General features: G+C 40.8%; 1 protein-coding gene, 1 long non-coding RNA gene and 1 pseudogene across 2 annotated transcripts; 1 reads left to right on the forward strand and 2 right to left on the reverse strand.

Moving 5' to 3' along the window:
- Positions 1-1,503: 1,503 nt before the first annotated feature.
- Positions 1,504-3,862, reverse strand: LOC149394710 (receptor-like protein kinase FERONIA pseudogene; annotated as a pseudogene).
- A 1,325-nt stretch (positions 3,863-5,187) lies between these two features.
- Positions 5,188-6,304, forward strand: LOC149394711 (uncharacterized). The gene is made up of 2 exons (XR_016297219.1): positions 5,188-5,481; positions 6,083-6,304. It is a non-coding gene; the product is annotated as an uncharacterized LOC149394711 (long non-coding RNA).
- A 2,299-nt stretch (positions 6,305-8,603) lies between these two features.
- ITPK4 (inositol 1,3,4-trisphosphate 5/6-kinase 4) lies at positions 8,604-12,613 on the reverse strand. Its single transcript, XM_089613976.1, has 12 exons — positions 12,404-12,613; positions 12,248-12,283; positions 11,587-11,752; positions 11,412-11,509; positions 10,878-10,946; positions 10,572-10,774; positions 10,341-10,494; positions 10,119-10,232; positions 9,835-9,897; positions 9,348-9,493; positions 9,108-9,237; positions 8,604-9,022 (listed from the first exon to the last, which is right to left on the reverse strand). The coding sequence occupies exons 1-12, from the start codon at positions 12,542-12,544 to the stop codon at positions 8,882-8,884; spliced, it is 1,461 nt and encodes a 486-aa protein (XP_089470102.1). The 5' UTR covers positions 12,545-12,613; the 3' UTR covers positions 8,604-8,881.
- Positions 12,614-14,007: the final 1,394 nt, after the last annotated feature.

Here is a 14,007-nt window from a genome sequence, read left to right on the forward strand (position 1 = left end):
GTAAGCTTTTGAATATTATTCTTCTTCAATTATTTTGTTTTGATCTTCATTGAATTAAAAAAAACACAAAGAAGTGAAAGAAGAAGCCGAGAGAAAAATAACGAGCGACTATAATAGTTATCAAGCCCGGAGAAAAATAAACATTGCTGACGACTAATTTGAGACTGTAATTTTCGACATGTAGACTAATCCTCATGCAGAGCTCAAGTTGGAACCCAGATCCCTCGTCCATTTATTTATATTTCTTTTAACGTCTATTTAGGATTTAAATGCCGGCGATTTTCCCCGACAATTGCCGGAAAAGCCGTTTTCGGACAGCCAACGGCGGGAGAAAGAGTTGATGTCGTTTTTCCACTTTTTTTCGTTTGAATTTTGGCGAGTTTCGTTGCTAATCGGCGACAATCGGAGTTACAGAAGAAGAAGAAGAAGAAGAACGAGATATATATATATATATATATATATATATATATTATCCTCTTTTTATTCAATGTTTACATGCCCCCCGAGGCCCGAGGTAAGGTGGTAAAAGAAGTGCCACCTAGTGCCTATGCCTCAAAAGTTTTCTATTAAATGTCCTAGTATATATTATCATAAACTTTTAAAATAAATATCATACATGTTTACATGCCCCCCGAGGCCCGAGGTAGGTTACAAGTTACAAGAATGTCGGCCCCCGACCCAGCTAGGAGGTATTGTACACCCGTGCCCGGAAAAAGTAGCGTCCACCAGTGTATATTTTGCGATCACATGTCATTTACGTCTAGCAATGACGTTGATGACTTGTCCTATAACTTCGGATCGGTATCAATTGGTCCTCAAATCACGGAGTCCTCGTATGATGATGGGTCTTCCAGTTACAACCAGGAGCACTATCCATCAAGTCAAGCTCCCGAGACGGTGCGACCAGTTCCAGGTTATCCTCTCCACTCTATGTCTGTTGCTGCATCTCAATATGAGTACGACTATCACTTAGACAGGTACTTTCGTGCATGTGCTCATTACATGACCTGGTATGATTACTGTATGACCGCTGCATACGGTCGGTATGAGTAGTTATTTATATTCCTTTTATGTTGAATTTGTTAAACTATAGTATTTGGTGGATTGTGTTGAACTTTATCATTTTGGTTTGTACTTTGTACTATTGAACTTAGTTATTGTTGTATTTGTAATTTGGTAATGTATTGAAACATTGTACACTATTTTTAATTTTATGAATTTTATCATACGTAGTTTGTATGTTTTTGTATAATTCTTTTCTGGATTCCTCTCGGTAAATACGGTATTTGACGGTATTCATCAACGGTAACGGTAAGTTCAACGGTACCGATTTCCTTTTTATGAAAAAGTAAATTATTACTGAATGGAATTGTCCATTCTTTACAATACGTGAGGAATGATAATGAAGTAATGGAGATTTTGCAGAATGATGATTCCACTTAAGAAAAATGAAGCAAACAAAGTACTTCATTTTTTTTTTTTGGAATGAATTCCATTCCTACATTTTTGCAGTCAACCAAACATGCCCTCAGAGAATACTTTCAATGGAGTCTTCTATACTAAATTCGTTCTCACTCATACCCTCGCTCCTAATCTCTAACGTGTCGTCGACCAAAGCGACCTCGTCGTCGCTCTTGCCCATACGCATGATGAACTCCAACGCCGAAACGACGTCTTTCATCGACGGCCGACCGGCACTGTTGTCGAGCATGCAGTTGATGGCGATCTCGCCGTACTTAAGGAGGCACTCCGGCGTGATCTCACCGGCGAGGTTGGGGTCCACGATCTTGTCTAGCGTCCCGTTTCGGTGGCAGCTCTTGACCCAATTCGCCAGGCTCACGTCAGGCTGCCACTCCGCGGTGTGGAGGATCGGCGGCCGCCCGCAGAGGACCTCGCACAACACCACCCCGAAAGAGTACACGTCGGACTTCTCCGAAAGACGCTGATACTGGTAGTACTCGGGGTCGAGGTACCCGAAGCTTCCCTTCACTTGGGTGCTGACGTGGCCCTTGGACATCGTGGTGGGCCCGACTCTCGAGAGGCCGAAGTCCGAGACCTTTGCGGCCCACTTTTCGTCGAGCAAGATGTTGGTGGTCTTGACGTCGCGGTGAATGAAGACGTGTTTGGCGCCGACGTGGAGGTAGTGGAGCCCACGGGCGGCGCCGACGCATGCCTCGAGGCGGCATTGCCACGTCAGCGGGGGGTTTTCGGACCCGTAGAGGTGGTCCCGAAGCGTGCCCCGGGACATGTACTCGTAGACGAGGATCATCTCATTACGGTCGTGACAATATCCGATGAGGGACACCAGGTTGCGGTGTCGGAGTTGCGACAACGTCTCGATCTCCGTCTTGAATTCGTAGGCCCCTTGAGAGGACTCTGGCTTCAGCCGTTTGATCGCCACCGGGGTCGCCCCATCGTCGATGTAGCCCATGTAGACATTCCCGAACCCACCATGGCCGATGATTGACGTGTCATCGAAGCCTTTGGTCGCGGCTTTTATCTCTGCCAGCGAGAAGCTCCGAGAGATGTTAGCGGGGAGGGTCAATGACTCGAGAAAACGAGATTTGGCCTTGATCTTCCTGCCCCGTCGGAGGAACAATGCCCCAACAAAAGTCAACAATATGACGCCGAAGGCGACTCCGGCGATGATGCCAATCGTTGCTAGTTTTCCACGGCTCTTTTGGTTCGGCGGGTCTTCGCGAGTAGCAACCCCAGAGGAAAAATTAGGATTGCGGATCAGCTTCAAGATCTCGAGTCCGTTGAGAATGGCGTCCTTGTAACCAACTTCGTTATTGATTTCGGTGGTGTGAAGAGTGAGGGTGAGGTTCTGCTTACCTTCCCCGATGATGTCGGTGGCGATGTAGTCCTTAAAATAGGGAATGTACTTCCCGCCGGTCCACGCCATCACGTTGGCATTCTCCTCAGCCATTTTGTTGGCTATGAAGATCTGAAAATCCGTGTTGATCTCTGGGAAGATATCGCAAAAGTGTAGCCTGAGGATGTAGTTGAATCCGGGATCCACCGGGAACTCCCAAGTCAAGTTGTAGCTGCTCTTCAAAGTAGCGTAGGGTTCGTTTCCCAGCGACCGAGCAGTCTTGTAGACATTCTCCGGTGCGGTGTAGTTGGCGACCTTAGAGAAGTTAAGACTGATGTTGTTCAGTAAAACGGGGATGACGCTGTGCCCTGGGATGGTCAAGTACGGATAATCCGTTTCCCACGCCCGGAACATTCCGGTGTCTTCCTCCGGCGGAATCTCAATCTTCGATCCCACATCGACCCTATACATCACCTCCAGAGCCGCGTTTTTCCTGAGAAATCGGGCGGTGTAGTAGAGATTAGAAGGCATGGAGACGACTTCGATCCCGTTGACGAAGGCCATCTTCCCCGGGACCGGAGTGAAAACAATGGTCACGAAATGGTCATTCACCACCATGATGTACTCCTTCACCGTCGTCACCCATGCCGCCGGAGTGAAGTTGACAAGGAGGTCGTAATTACCGGCTCTCACTGAGAACGCCATCAACGCGCTCAGTTCAGGCTCATAGAAGTGGAGGCGGATAAACTTCGGGCCGGGCGTGACTGGGACCGTGTAGCGAAACTCGTCGTTAGACTTACGAGCGGTCTGGTACGGCACGCCCTGCACACCGAAGCCTATGTTATCGTCATCGTTGAAAACAATGATCGACCATGACACTTTATTGCCGTCGAGCTGGGAAAACAAAGTAGAGCTGACGTCTCTTTCCCATCTCCGACTCTGAGAAAGCGTAGATCTTTCCGGCGAGCCACAGTCGATGGCTATGTTCTCGAGAGGGATGTACAACGGTGGCGGTGTCGCGCGTCTGGCGGCGGTGGCGGTGCCCATGGTGGTGGCGGCGGCGGTGTCAAAGAGAAATAGTATTGCGGGGATGAGAATAATAAGTATTTCCATGAGAGATTGACGAGAGAAGATCAATTCTACAAGTCATATGGACAGGAGTGATATGAAAGGAGCAGCGTTGTCTTAAGCAATCGAAGTCAAGTCAACCAAGTAATTACTACCACTCACTACCTTCGTCTTATCCAATTATGCTTTACATGAAATTTCTTTCTTTGTTCCTATATCTTATTCTCGCACATCAACATCACAATTTATTATACCTACATCAGTATTATACGAGGTTTATTGTTCACATGGAAATTTAAAATACACGTGTGAAGTATCACTTTACCTTTTAATCACAGCAGTGTGGCAGGCCGGCCTACAATCTGTATGATTTGCACGCTCTGAGCCCTTAATAATAAAAAGAAAAATTGTATAAAATAATCATTTAAAACTTATTGATTAGTAAAATAACAAAAGTTTCAACTTTTTCAGCAAAGTAGACAAATTTACGTTTTCAAAATTTTTTTTACAGTCAAGATTAATTTTTTTTTACAATTATTATAAACAATTTATCACTTAAAAAAAAATTAATCTTGGGATCAAATTTTTTTTTGAAATCAGATTGCTGCACATTTTAACTATTTCATTAAATTAAGGCAAATTTTGGCTAATTTGCAAATTCATAACTTTAAATTGACTATTTAGTTACATCACCTTGATTCTACTTCCCAAAGAAAGATCAACACAAAAGAGCTGTAATGTATAAACTTTTGTAAACGCTCGACTTGTGAATTTGAATAAAATGGACGAGTTTTATTTCAAATTCTTGTTGCATATGAGACGTCCTTAAATTTTAAATATCTTGAAAATGATAATATTTAAGGTCGATGAAATTTCGGAATGAGAATATTCGAGTGAACTCGATATTATTTTCGAATAAAATTATCCGGAATAGACTCGGAGATTTAAAAGTCTCAAGAGTAAAAATAAATTTCGAGATCCCTTAAATATATTCAAGACAACGGGAAATAATAATAATTTTCTCGGTTATTTTTCAAGATCATTTTTAATTAATTAAGAACATGATTGTGAGATTTTATTTTAAAAGGACTTATGTGCAACATTTTGAAGGACGAGATTGAAAGAAAAAGAGGAAAATGGGTCGTTTTAAGAGAATCGTGTCAAAACTTGAGTGGACCACTTGTACCCGCGTGGCGTAACGTGAGAGTGCCACGTAGCCTCCTAATCCACTCTCCCTGTCTCTTTCTCGGCCACCTCACATTCCCTCACTCTCTCTCTTTCTCTCATTCTCGGTCTCTCTCTCTTCTCTCTCTTCTTTCCCTCTTCTTCCTCACGTCACTCGGCCGAAAGAACCAGACAAGGAAAAAAAAACCCGAGCTAGATCTTCACCCGTCACCAAGCCTCATCATCACCGTCATCCTCTCTCTCACTCTTCTCCTTCCTTTCTTCTTCGCGCGCCATCAAGCCACCGAGCCACGTCGCCGCGCGTCCATGCCGAGGAAGCACTCTGTCGCGAGCTCGCCGTGACCACCGCCCGAGAAAGAGACGCCGAGAAAGAGTGTTAGCACGCCGAGGAGTCCAAATTCACGAGAAACTTGGTAAGGAAATCAAACCCGAATGGATTTGTGAGATCTAGGGTTCTTAATTCCATTTTGGGGGTTTGTGGTTCCAGGTTGAATTCAGTAAAATTGGTTGGATTTATGTGTTGTTTGGACTCGATTAGTGATGGTTATAGCTTGAATTTGAGTATTGATTTCGAATTTCTTTGGTTTGGTATGAATTTGGCCGAAAATGTGATGAACTAGGTTTTATTTGGGGCTTTTGATCTCTGCGTGTTTAGTGATGATCTTGAGTTGTTTTTGAGGTTGTTCAATCTCTGGGTTTTGTTTGGAAAGAGCTGTTCAGTGATGATTTGAATTTTTGGACGAATTTGGTTGGTTTAGATCTCTTGGCCGTGTGTTTAAGCTTGATATGGAGTGAGCTTGATTTTTGTGTTGTGATTATATTCTGAGCCTCGGGTTGATGATTTTGTGGTCGACTGTGTGTTATAGCGTTGGGTTAATTTGGATTCGTGTTGAGTTTACTTGGTTAATTGGGTTCGGGTTTTAAGACGTGAAATCGGGATTTGGATTTTGGAATTGATAAGAGTTTGGGATTTAAGATGTTAACTCGTTATCGGATTCCGGGTTTGAATTTCAGATCTTGACGGACGAGTGGGAACCCGACGAGTCGAAGGCGACAAGGCCGGTTTTTGAAGATATCGGGATAAAATAGTGATCGAAGTAAAGCTCGATTAACTCGTGAGTTTTAAATCGCTTATAGCGTTTAAATACTCTTAAGTTTGGTTTATGATATGTATTTTCAGTATTTAAATAAATAATTTATGATTATTTATTTAATAACGTTTATGAATTTAATTTATTATTCGTTTGGAATTCTCGGTTATTTTAATTTCGGATTAACTAACTTATTTAAGACTCATGGTTACTCGTTGAATTTTATTTCGTATCATTCTCGATACGAAAATATGTCTTGAATAAGTTTGATTTCCGAAAAACCGGAGAATAATAAATTAAATTCTCGAATTCCGAACCGACCCTAATCCCGACAACGAACCCTATCCTCTTTAAGTAAACTCGAATCCAATAACTAACGGATATTCAACTCCGGATGCTAGTTCTCCCGACGTTTCGACAAGTGCCAAGTGTCTCGAAGAACGTGAGAAGCAGGACATCTTCGGGAATCGTCGAGCTTTCTGTCGAACGATTCCGGGTAAGTGAGGAGACATAAGTCAACTACTTACCAAGGGGATAACCCTGTTTGTTTGTGCATTTGTTTGCTAGTAAACAAGAGTAGGTGAAAGCCCTAAAACGAATAAACTTGAAAGTTAAGGCTTCGGCCACTCTTGCTTGAAAACTTAGTTCGGGTACGCCCGTTAGGTTCAAACGCTAACTTGAACCAGCCACGTTTGCTTTGTGTATAGTTAGACTTCTCTTCTAACTCTAGGAAGTAGGTTAGAATCGAGAGGACGGAAGAGCGATAGACTCTCAAATTTAATCGAGAGTAGAGAGTTCGGAAGTCACATTTCGAGCTTTCAACTTAAAACACTTAACGAGCTTCAAAGGGAAACAATAAGTTCTTTCGGGGTTTATCCCGTTACGCTCTTCCGTATATAAGTTTAACGTGTACGCTGCTAGCTGCAGAGTACCCAAACTTTAAAACTCGTGTCGGTGGTACTCACAAGTCCACGACTTGTGCTTAGCGGGCCATGCCGGTCCGTGCGCCGAGTACTCGAAACAATGGGTGAAGGTCACGCACCGCGAGCTCATTGCTAACTGGAAGACTCACCGGAAGCTGCCTTGAGCATACCAGGGCTTAGTGAGTGAAGGTCGCGGTTCGCGAGCTCACTATGCCAGAGACCAGTGGCGCTGACGTCATGATGAAGAAAGTACCACTAGTGGATCCCAGACAGGTGTTAAAACTTAGATCAGCTGACGACTGCTGCTCGAAGTCTGAAACTGGTCTCTAGTCGGACCGGAGGTTATAGCAGTGAGAAGTGTGTAACCTTGCGGGACGGCTAGTATTCTAGGATGCGCGCTCATTAGTCACTTATAGGTGATAGCTGCATCCTGCATTCTTGTTTGCACGTCATATGTTTTGCATTAGCTTGCTTTTCTTTCCTAGGCTAGACTCCCGCTTGCTGAGTCATTCGACCCATAGTTTTATGTCCCTTGGTAATGTAGAGAAGGGCAAGACGGCAGTGTGAGCAACAGAGAAGGAAACCGAGACGGGACGAGTATCTCTTGACCTATGGGCTATGGGTTCTGGCTCGGGAAGTAGTCCTCTATATATAATATTTTGAATAATATCGACTCTTCTTAAAATAATATCCCATGTATATAAGTAAAGTCGGGAGCTTCTATGTACACATGTATATACGTATAAGGGTCGATATACGACTTCTAGTTCTAAACGAAAAAGCGAAAAATTTCTCGAGATTTTTTATAACCACTTTTGTACTAAACGTTTCCGCACTTTAAATAAAATTGTATTTCGTGTATTATATGTTTAATATATTATACATTTGCTTTGAGTATTTATTACATTTCATTATTCATATGGTGACATGCTCCCGCTACGTGATGTTGGTTCCGTCGAGTCGCGGCTTGCGGGCGAGGTGACGACGCTCGCGGGTCGTGACAAGAGCGGTGGAAAATCAGGGTACGATCAGCATCGTCGCTGGCGTAATTCTGCGCACTTTATCTCCGTTTTTTCCCTTTTATTTTCTGAATTCTCATTATCTGAGCTAACGGAAGTGGAACAACAAGTGAAGAACCTAAATACTTCTTACTGATCACCATGCTTCTAATCTTCCATTTTAACGAACTCGAAAAATACCCATTTCAGCTTTCAATTTTGTAAAACACCCACAATCAGTTTACTTTCATCGATTATACCTTTTCTTTTCATGTAGGAAGATTCTAACCGCGTTTATCAAGTCTCCATTTACCAGCTTTATTGTCCACATGGAAATACCCTTGTGAATTTTTACCTTGCCGTTCATCAAGTTGTTTAACATTTATAGTTTAAATATCATATTCAGTTAATTTCACAACTTTCTAGTATCATATAGTTAAAATCAGATGGAACACCATATATTTTCACGGTAAAGATAAAAATAGAAGAGTAAAGCCGTAATGATAGCAATCTTGTTGCAAACAACTCGCGATTAGAAAGCCAAGAAGCGTGTTCTTTTCAAAACTTGTCTGAAGACGTTTTTTATTTCCCAGTTAACCAAAATTTAGCCCCGATAATAGGTTTGTTAAAGAAGTTCTAAATCTAAACTTTCACCTTTTACAACAAGAAGTCGGACCAAGAAGCCCAAATTTATTGATAATTAACCAGATTACTCACATTACAACAAGACTTTACAACTGTGATTGAGCTAAAATCACAGCAAAGCTTATTTCAATTAGCAGAAAGTACAAGCTAAAAAGCTTATGTCAACTTATGGGATTCAAACCTGCTCTTAATCGCATCCCAGAACGCAGGCACTGCGATCTCATCGGGAACTTCTTTGAATGATGGGAGGTAATTCACATCCACTATTACATGGTCTCCACCGCGTTGTTCTTCGACCTGATAAACACGAGATTCACATAACCAAACCACTCGTTCCAACATAAAATATATCGGATTAACTTCTGAGGAAGATTGAACTTACAACGACATCGAAGCCGAAGATGGTCAGACAGAGTTTTCTTTTGAGCCACATTGCAGCCTCGTTCACCAGACCGTGATCGATTCCGTTTGGATTTTCCTTCCCAGAGTTTGCAGTGGGAAGAGATTTTAAGCTAAAAAAAAAGAAAAAAAAAAAAAGAAAACAAAAGAGTAAGAGTCCATGTCGAACAAAGATCGACAAAAGCTGATGATGCCAAAGAATTAAAGGGGAAATTTGTACTACCTATCAAACACTAAAGGTTTGAGATCGGGGCTATTGGACAATTTCATCAGAATATCTGCGTTCGGTATGGACTTCTTAACTGCGTAAAAGACTTTCTCACCCAAGACATAAAATTTATAGAGAGTTGATGAATGATCCACATATTCCTGCATTTAGAAACAATATCATGATTCCATAAATAAACTCTTGCAAATTTTAAATTAAATGTATGTTACGCCATCTCTTTTGTATAATTTTGACATAAAGATACTTGAACTGGCAGAATGAACGTATGATGGTACTCATGATGATCCTACACGTATTTCGTGTGTATCTCACGGGGGGCTTTAAAAAACCTCGTGAATTGACTTGGGTTACCGGTGTGGTTTTGGCTGTATTGACCGCATCTTTTGGTGTAACTGGTTATTCCTTACCGTGGGACCAAATAGGTTATTGGGCTGTAAAAATTGTAACAGGTGTGCCAGAAGCTATTGAAGATGTAACTCACCTGAATAATCGCCGGAAGAGGAACTTGTAAATCCTTGAAGTGTTCGAGTTTAAAGACAATTGCCTGTAACATCATTTTACATGTTTAAACATTCAGGGAAGTTTGGTACCGCAAGGATGTAATAGTATCTCCATTCGAAAAACCTATTTTTCACACAATTTTAGAGTAAATGTCAAATCAAGTAGTAACTCATCTCCAACCGAACTCCATTTTTAACTTCAAAATGAATATTTGTATACATTCATCTTTATCTCTTAGTGCGTAAAAGAGTTCATACGTAGTACCATACTATGCGCATCAGCTACACCGCAAGCAACTTGAGGTTTAACAATACTTGGAAGACAGAGTTTGGCTTCCGACAATTTCTCGGCGAGATCAGACCCGAGATAATCATCAACCTGCAAAATTTCATCTCCAGCAACGACGACAAGTTAGAGATCAGGCTTTTGTTTTCACTGATTTCAAAGGATTTATCGAAATACTGATTGATGCGACGTAATAAAGACCTTGAGAAAATGGGGACCCCTGATTATGTGGCCGCTTTCAACCTTGAGATCTTCCAGACCAAGGAGAATCTGCTGAATTTTTAGCCGATCCATTACGGGGTAAATTCCGTTAAGAGGGTCGATCACACAAAGGTCCGATCGCTGATCCATATATCTGCGAAATTCAATATGCATTCTCTGAATCAACCTAAACAAAACCATCCAGTCAAGATGCGGACTTTGAAATGTTACCGTTTCAACTCCTGCATTCTTGCGGTAAAAGTTATTGAGTTTGGGAGCTCTGTGGATTCACTCAGATCGACGGACACGATTTCGTCGGTCGCTTTGTGAAGAAGCACGTCGACTTGTTGTAACTGCAGCGGAAGAGGAAGCTCGAACGTGAGTGGAAGGAACATCAGCCCGTTTCGAGTGGGACTCAAAGGAAACGCACCCCTCTGAAAAGAAATCGAGATTCCATTTGAGCCTTTGGAGTTTTATCACGAGAACAAGTCAGCATTTTATTATCGACAACATTGCAAAACACAAACATAAATACACCTTGGCAAAATCTTCTTCACGCGAAGGCTTCATCGTGTAACCAACCGTAACGATGCCATTGCCGATTGCCTACTCGCTCGGAGGCAATAACATAAAAATAGCTTTAGGATATAAATGAATAAAAACCATTAAGATCTGCGAGGGAAGCTGGGAAAATGTGAGGGAAAAGGAAAATGGAAGGGAAAGACAAAATTCTACGTTGTGTTCGGAAGTAATGGAAAATGAGAGACAAAGAATAGGGGAAAGTGAGAAACTAGACACAAACCCGGGCCCCACATGTAGAAATTTGGATGGATTTCATTTTCTACCCGATTTTCCATGGAAAATGGAATCCCCTAATTAGCTTTACATTTTCCTTCTCATTTTCTTTGCCCCTTCTATTTTCCCTCAATACAATTAGCATAAGGAAAATATGATAGATTTCATTTTATTTTATCTCCGATTTTCCAGATTCCAAACACACAATGATTAAGTTTGCTATAAGGCATAGCCTTTCGGGATACAATGATTAACTTGAAAATATGATATATATACCTCTTTGTTTAGGCGGACAATAGCCAAAGGCAGTTCCTCCAATTTGTTGATGCCAACGACGCTCGAGTCTCGACATTTCTCGATCCCATCATCACCGCCTTCAAAGCAACAAGAATCAAGCAGGGAAACAAAGTGGAACCAATCAAAGTTCAAATCGAGGATCTCATTATTATACCGAGAAGAACAAGGCGGTGATTAGGGAGTTGAAGAGAGAGACGATCGCTTTGATGCGATACCACATACAAGAAAGTCCCAGATTTAACTGACACCTGCGATCCAGCGTCGTTGCAGGGAAAGCAGTCCACGGAGTGTAGCGATCCGAGCCTCTCAAGAAAATTTACCTAAAGAACAAACAACATAGATATTTTTCTTTCAAAGATTTATATATAAAGGCAAGATCATCTATAGCAAACTTATAAGGGAAAAAAAAATACTCAGAAGTTGGAGATTTTAGAAAAATATGCTAGGATTTATATACCTGATAAGCAACTTCCAAATTAGCTAAATCTGCTTAAAGATATCTCTATTTCTGTAGTTAATACATTTTAGACCACCTTTTTATTTAATTTACCAAAGACTAGAATTATCGACGATAATTGATTTCAAGTTACAACTCGATTGACTAAAAGCCTTAGTCTGTTCTTTACTGCAACAGTTTGTGATTTCATATATATATTTTTTTTTTCTAGAACCAAAATTTCAACAAACACAACAATGTCAAACTGGCTAAACACTATGATATGTTAATTGACTTGAACCTAATTAATAATTATTTCTTGTGTAGCAAAATGAGTTGTACGAACAGAAAATAATAATGGAAGCGAAGCTGAGAGTACCTTGAGAGAGGAAAGGTTCGGAGGATAAGAAATCGCCTGCAATGGAGTGAATGAACATGCAAAATGTTGAAAATCTTCACAAACACATATAATTTAGATTTATATATATATATATATATAGAGAGAGAGAGAGAGAGAGAGAAATTGAGTGAGTACAGTGTAGATGGAGGAACGACGGAGGTTACGAAGGAGAGAGAGGAAAGAGGGAGAGAGATTATCGTCGTCGGAATTGAAAACGATAGAGTCAAAGTCGAAAACGACTCCGGCGATCGCACCACCGAAATCTCCGGCCTCCATTTCTATATTCCGGCACAACCAAAAAGTGTCAGAAAATTCTCAGCCAAAGCCAAATGCAGTCTTCTTCTTAAAAAAGAAAACGACACTTTTGGGTTCGTGACGTGGCCTTTATTTGAGAAATTATCACAAATTTCACTATTCTCTAAATACATAAATGTTCAAATATCCTCTTTTAATTTAAAGGGCGATGCGGCTAATTAGCCATTTTAAAGTTTGAGTATAGCAAAATAGCATGATTTTTTTAAAGTTAAGGCAAAATAGTAAAAAATTGACAAAACCCCCCAAAACATCTGTATATACCAAATACTTAGGTTTATCCAAACAGTACAATCGATGAAAAAAAAAACCCTTAAAAATAGCTCTCGATCGATATCGGAGATCGTCGCCGTCATCGCCTTCGTTATTTCCGTCGGTCGTCGTCGTCATCGTTGTCCTCGTCTTCGTCGATCGCCATCGCCGTCCTTGTCTTCGCAATTTCGTCTTCGTTGATGAATACAAATTGTCGTACTCATCGTCAACAGCTCAAGATCTCGTTCCATCTCGTCGTTCATCATCATTATCGATTTCTTCGTATCGGTCGCGAAGTAGGCTGTTCGTGTTCGATCGCCGTTGGAGATCGAAAGTCGGAGATCGTCGTCGAGTTTTTCTGCATCTTTTTCTTTTGATTTCTCGCACAGTGGATTAAAATTTTTGAAAGCAGGATTGAATTTTTTGACATCTGATTCTTCTTCATTTTCTTCTTCTGATTTATCGCACAGTGGATTAAATTTTTTGAAAGCATGATTAAATTTTTTGACATCTTCTTCTTCATTTTCTACTTTTGTTTATCGAAGAGTGGATTATATTTTTTGAAAGCAAGATTAAATTTTTTGAAAATAATTAAGGGTGTATTAGTACTTTTATATTGTAAGTGGCTATTTTCCATCAACTTGTAAAATCTTGACTATTTTGCTAAACACTAAATTTGAAATGGCTATTTCATACAAAAAGTCCATCATTAAATACCACATTTTCTAATTTGCATATATTGTCCAATACTTGTATACTCTCACGTCTCATCCCTCTAGGGATAATCTAAATGGATTGGATAATATCCATTTAAAATTAATTAACGGATAATATTCATTACTATTTAGATGAATATATATACATGAAACATTAACTCGACCCGTGCACTTGGACAAAGCGTGAGGCTCTCCTCTTCGCTCGGCCACATTCGTACAAGCCAATGTCCTCGATCCAACTCTTTGAATTATGTGTTGTACGATGGAATCTCAACACCCAAAACTTCTATAAATATCACCTCAAAAACTAATTTGAGGTAAAAAAAATTACACGGTAAATCTCTATCAAACTACACTCTCTCACTTCTCACTTACCCACTCTATTTTTTAGAGATGAGATAAGACCTCCACATCGCTCTCCGAACTAATGTTAAAGAATAATCTATTTATGTCGGTGCA

The sequence above is a fragment of the Urtica dioica genome, chromosome 5 (genome assembly GCF_054948205.1).
Source record: "Urtica dioica subsp. dioica isolate 48M chromosome 5, U.dioica_male_clone48M_v1_H2, whole genome shotgun sequence".
NCBI classification, from domain to species: domain Eukaryota; kingdom Viridiplantae; phylum Streptophyta; class Magnoliopsida; order Rosales; family Urticaceae; genus Urtica; species Urtica dioica.

Bases quoted from the DNA above. Each gene is read 5' to 3' on its own strand.
- ITPK4 (XM_089613976.1), bottom strand. From the start codon at position 12,544: ATGGAGGCCGGAGATTTCGGTGGTGCGATCGCCGGAGTCGTTTTCGAC. The intron at 9,898-10,118 runs GTACTACGTATG...ATGATGTTACAG, and splicing joins TAGCTGATGCGCATAGTATG to GCAATTGTCTTTAAACTCGA. The intron at 9,023-9,107 runs GTAAGTTCAATC...CGTGTTTATCAG, and splicing joins TCTTCGGCTTCGATGTCGTT to GTCGAAGAACAACGCGGTGG.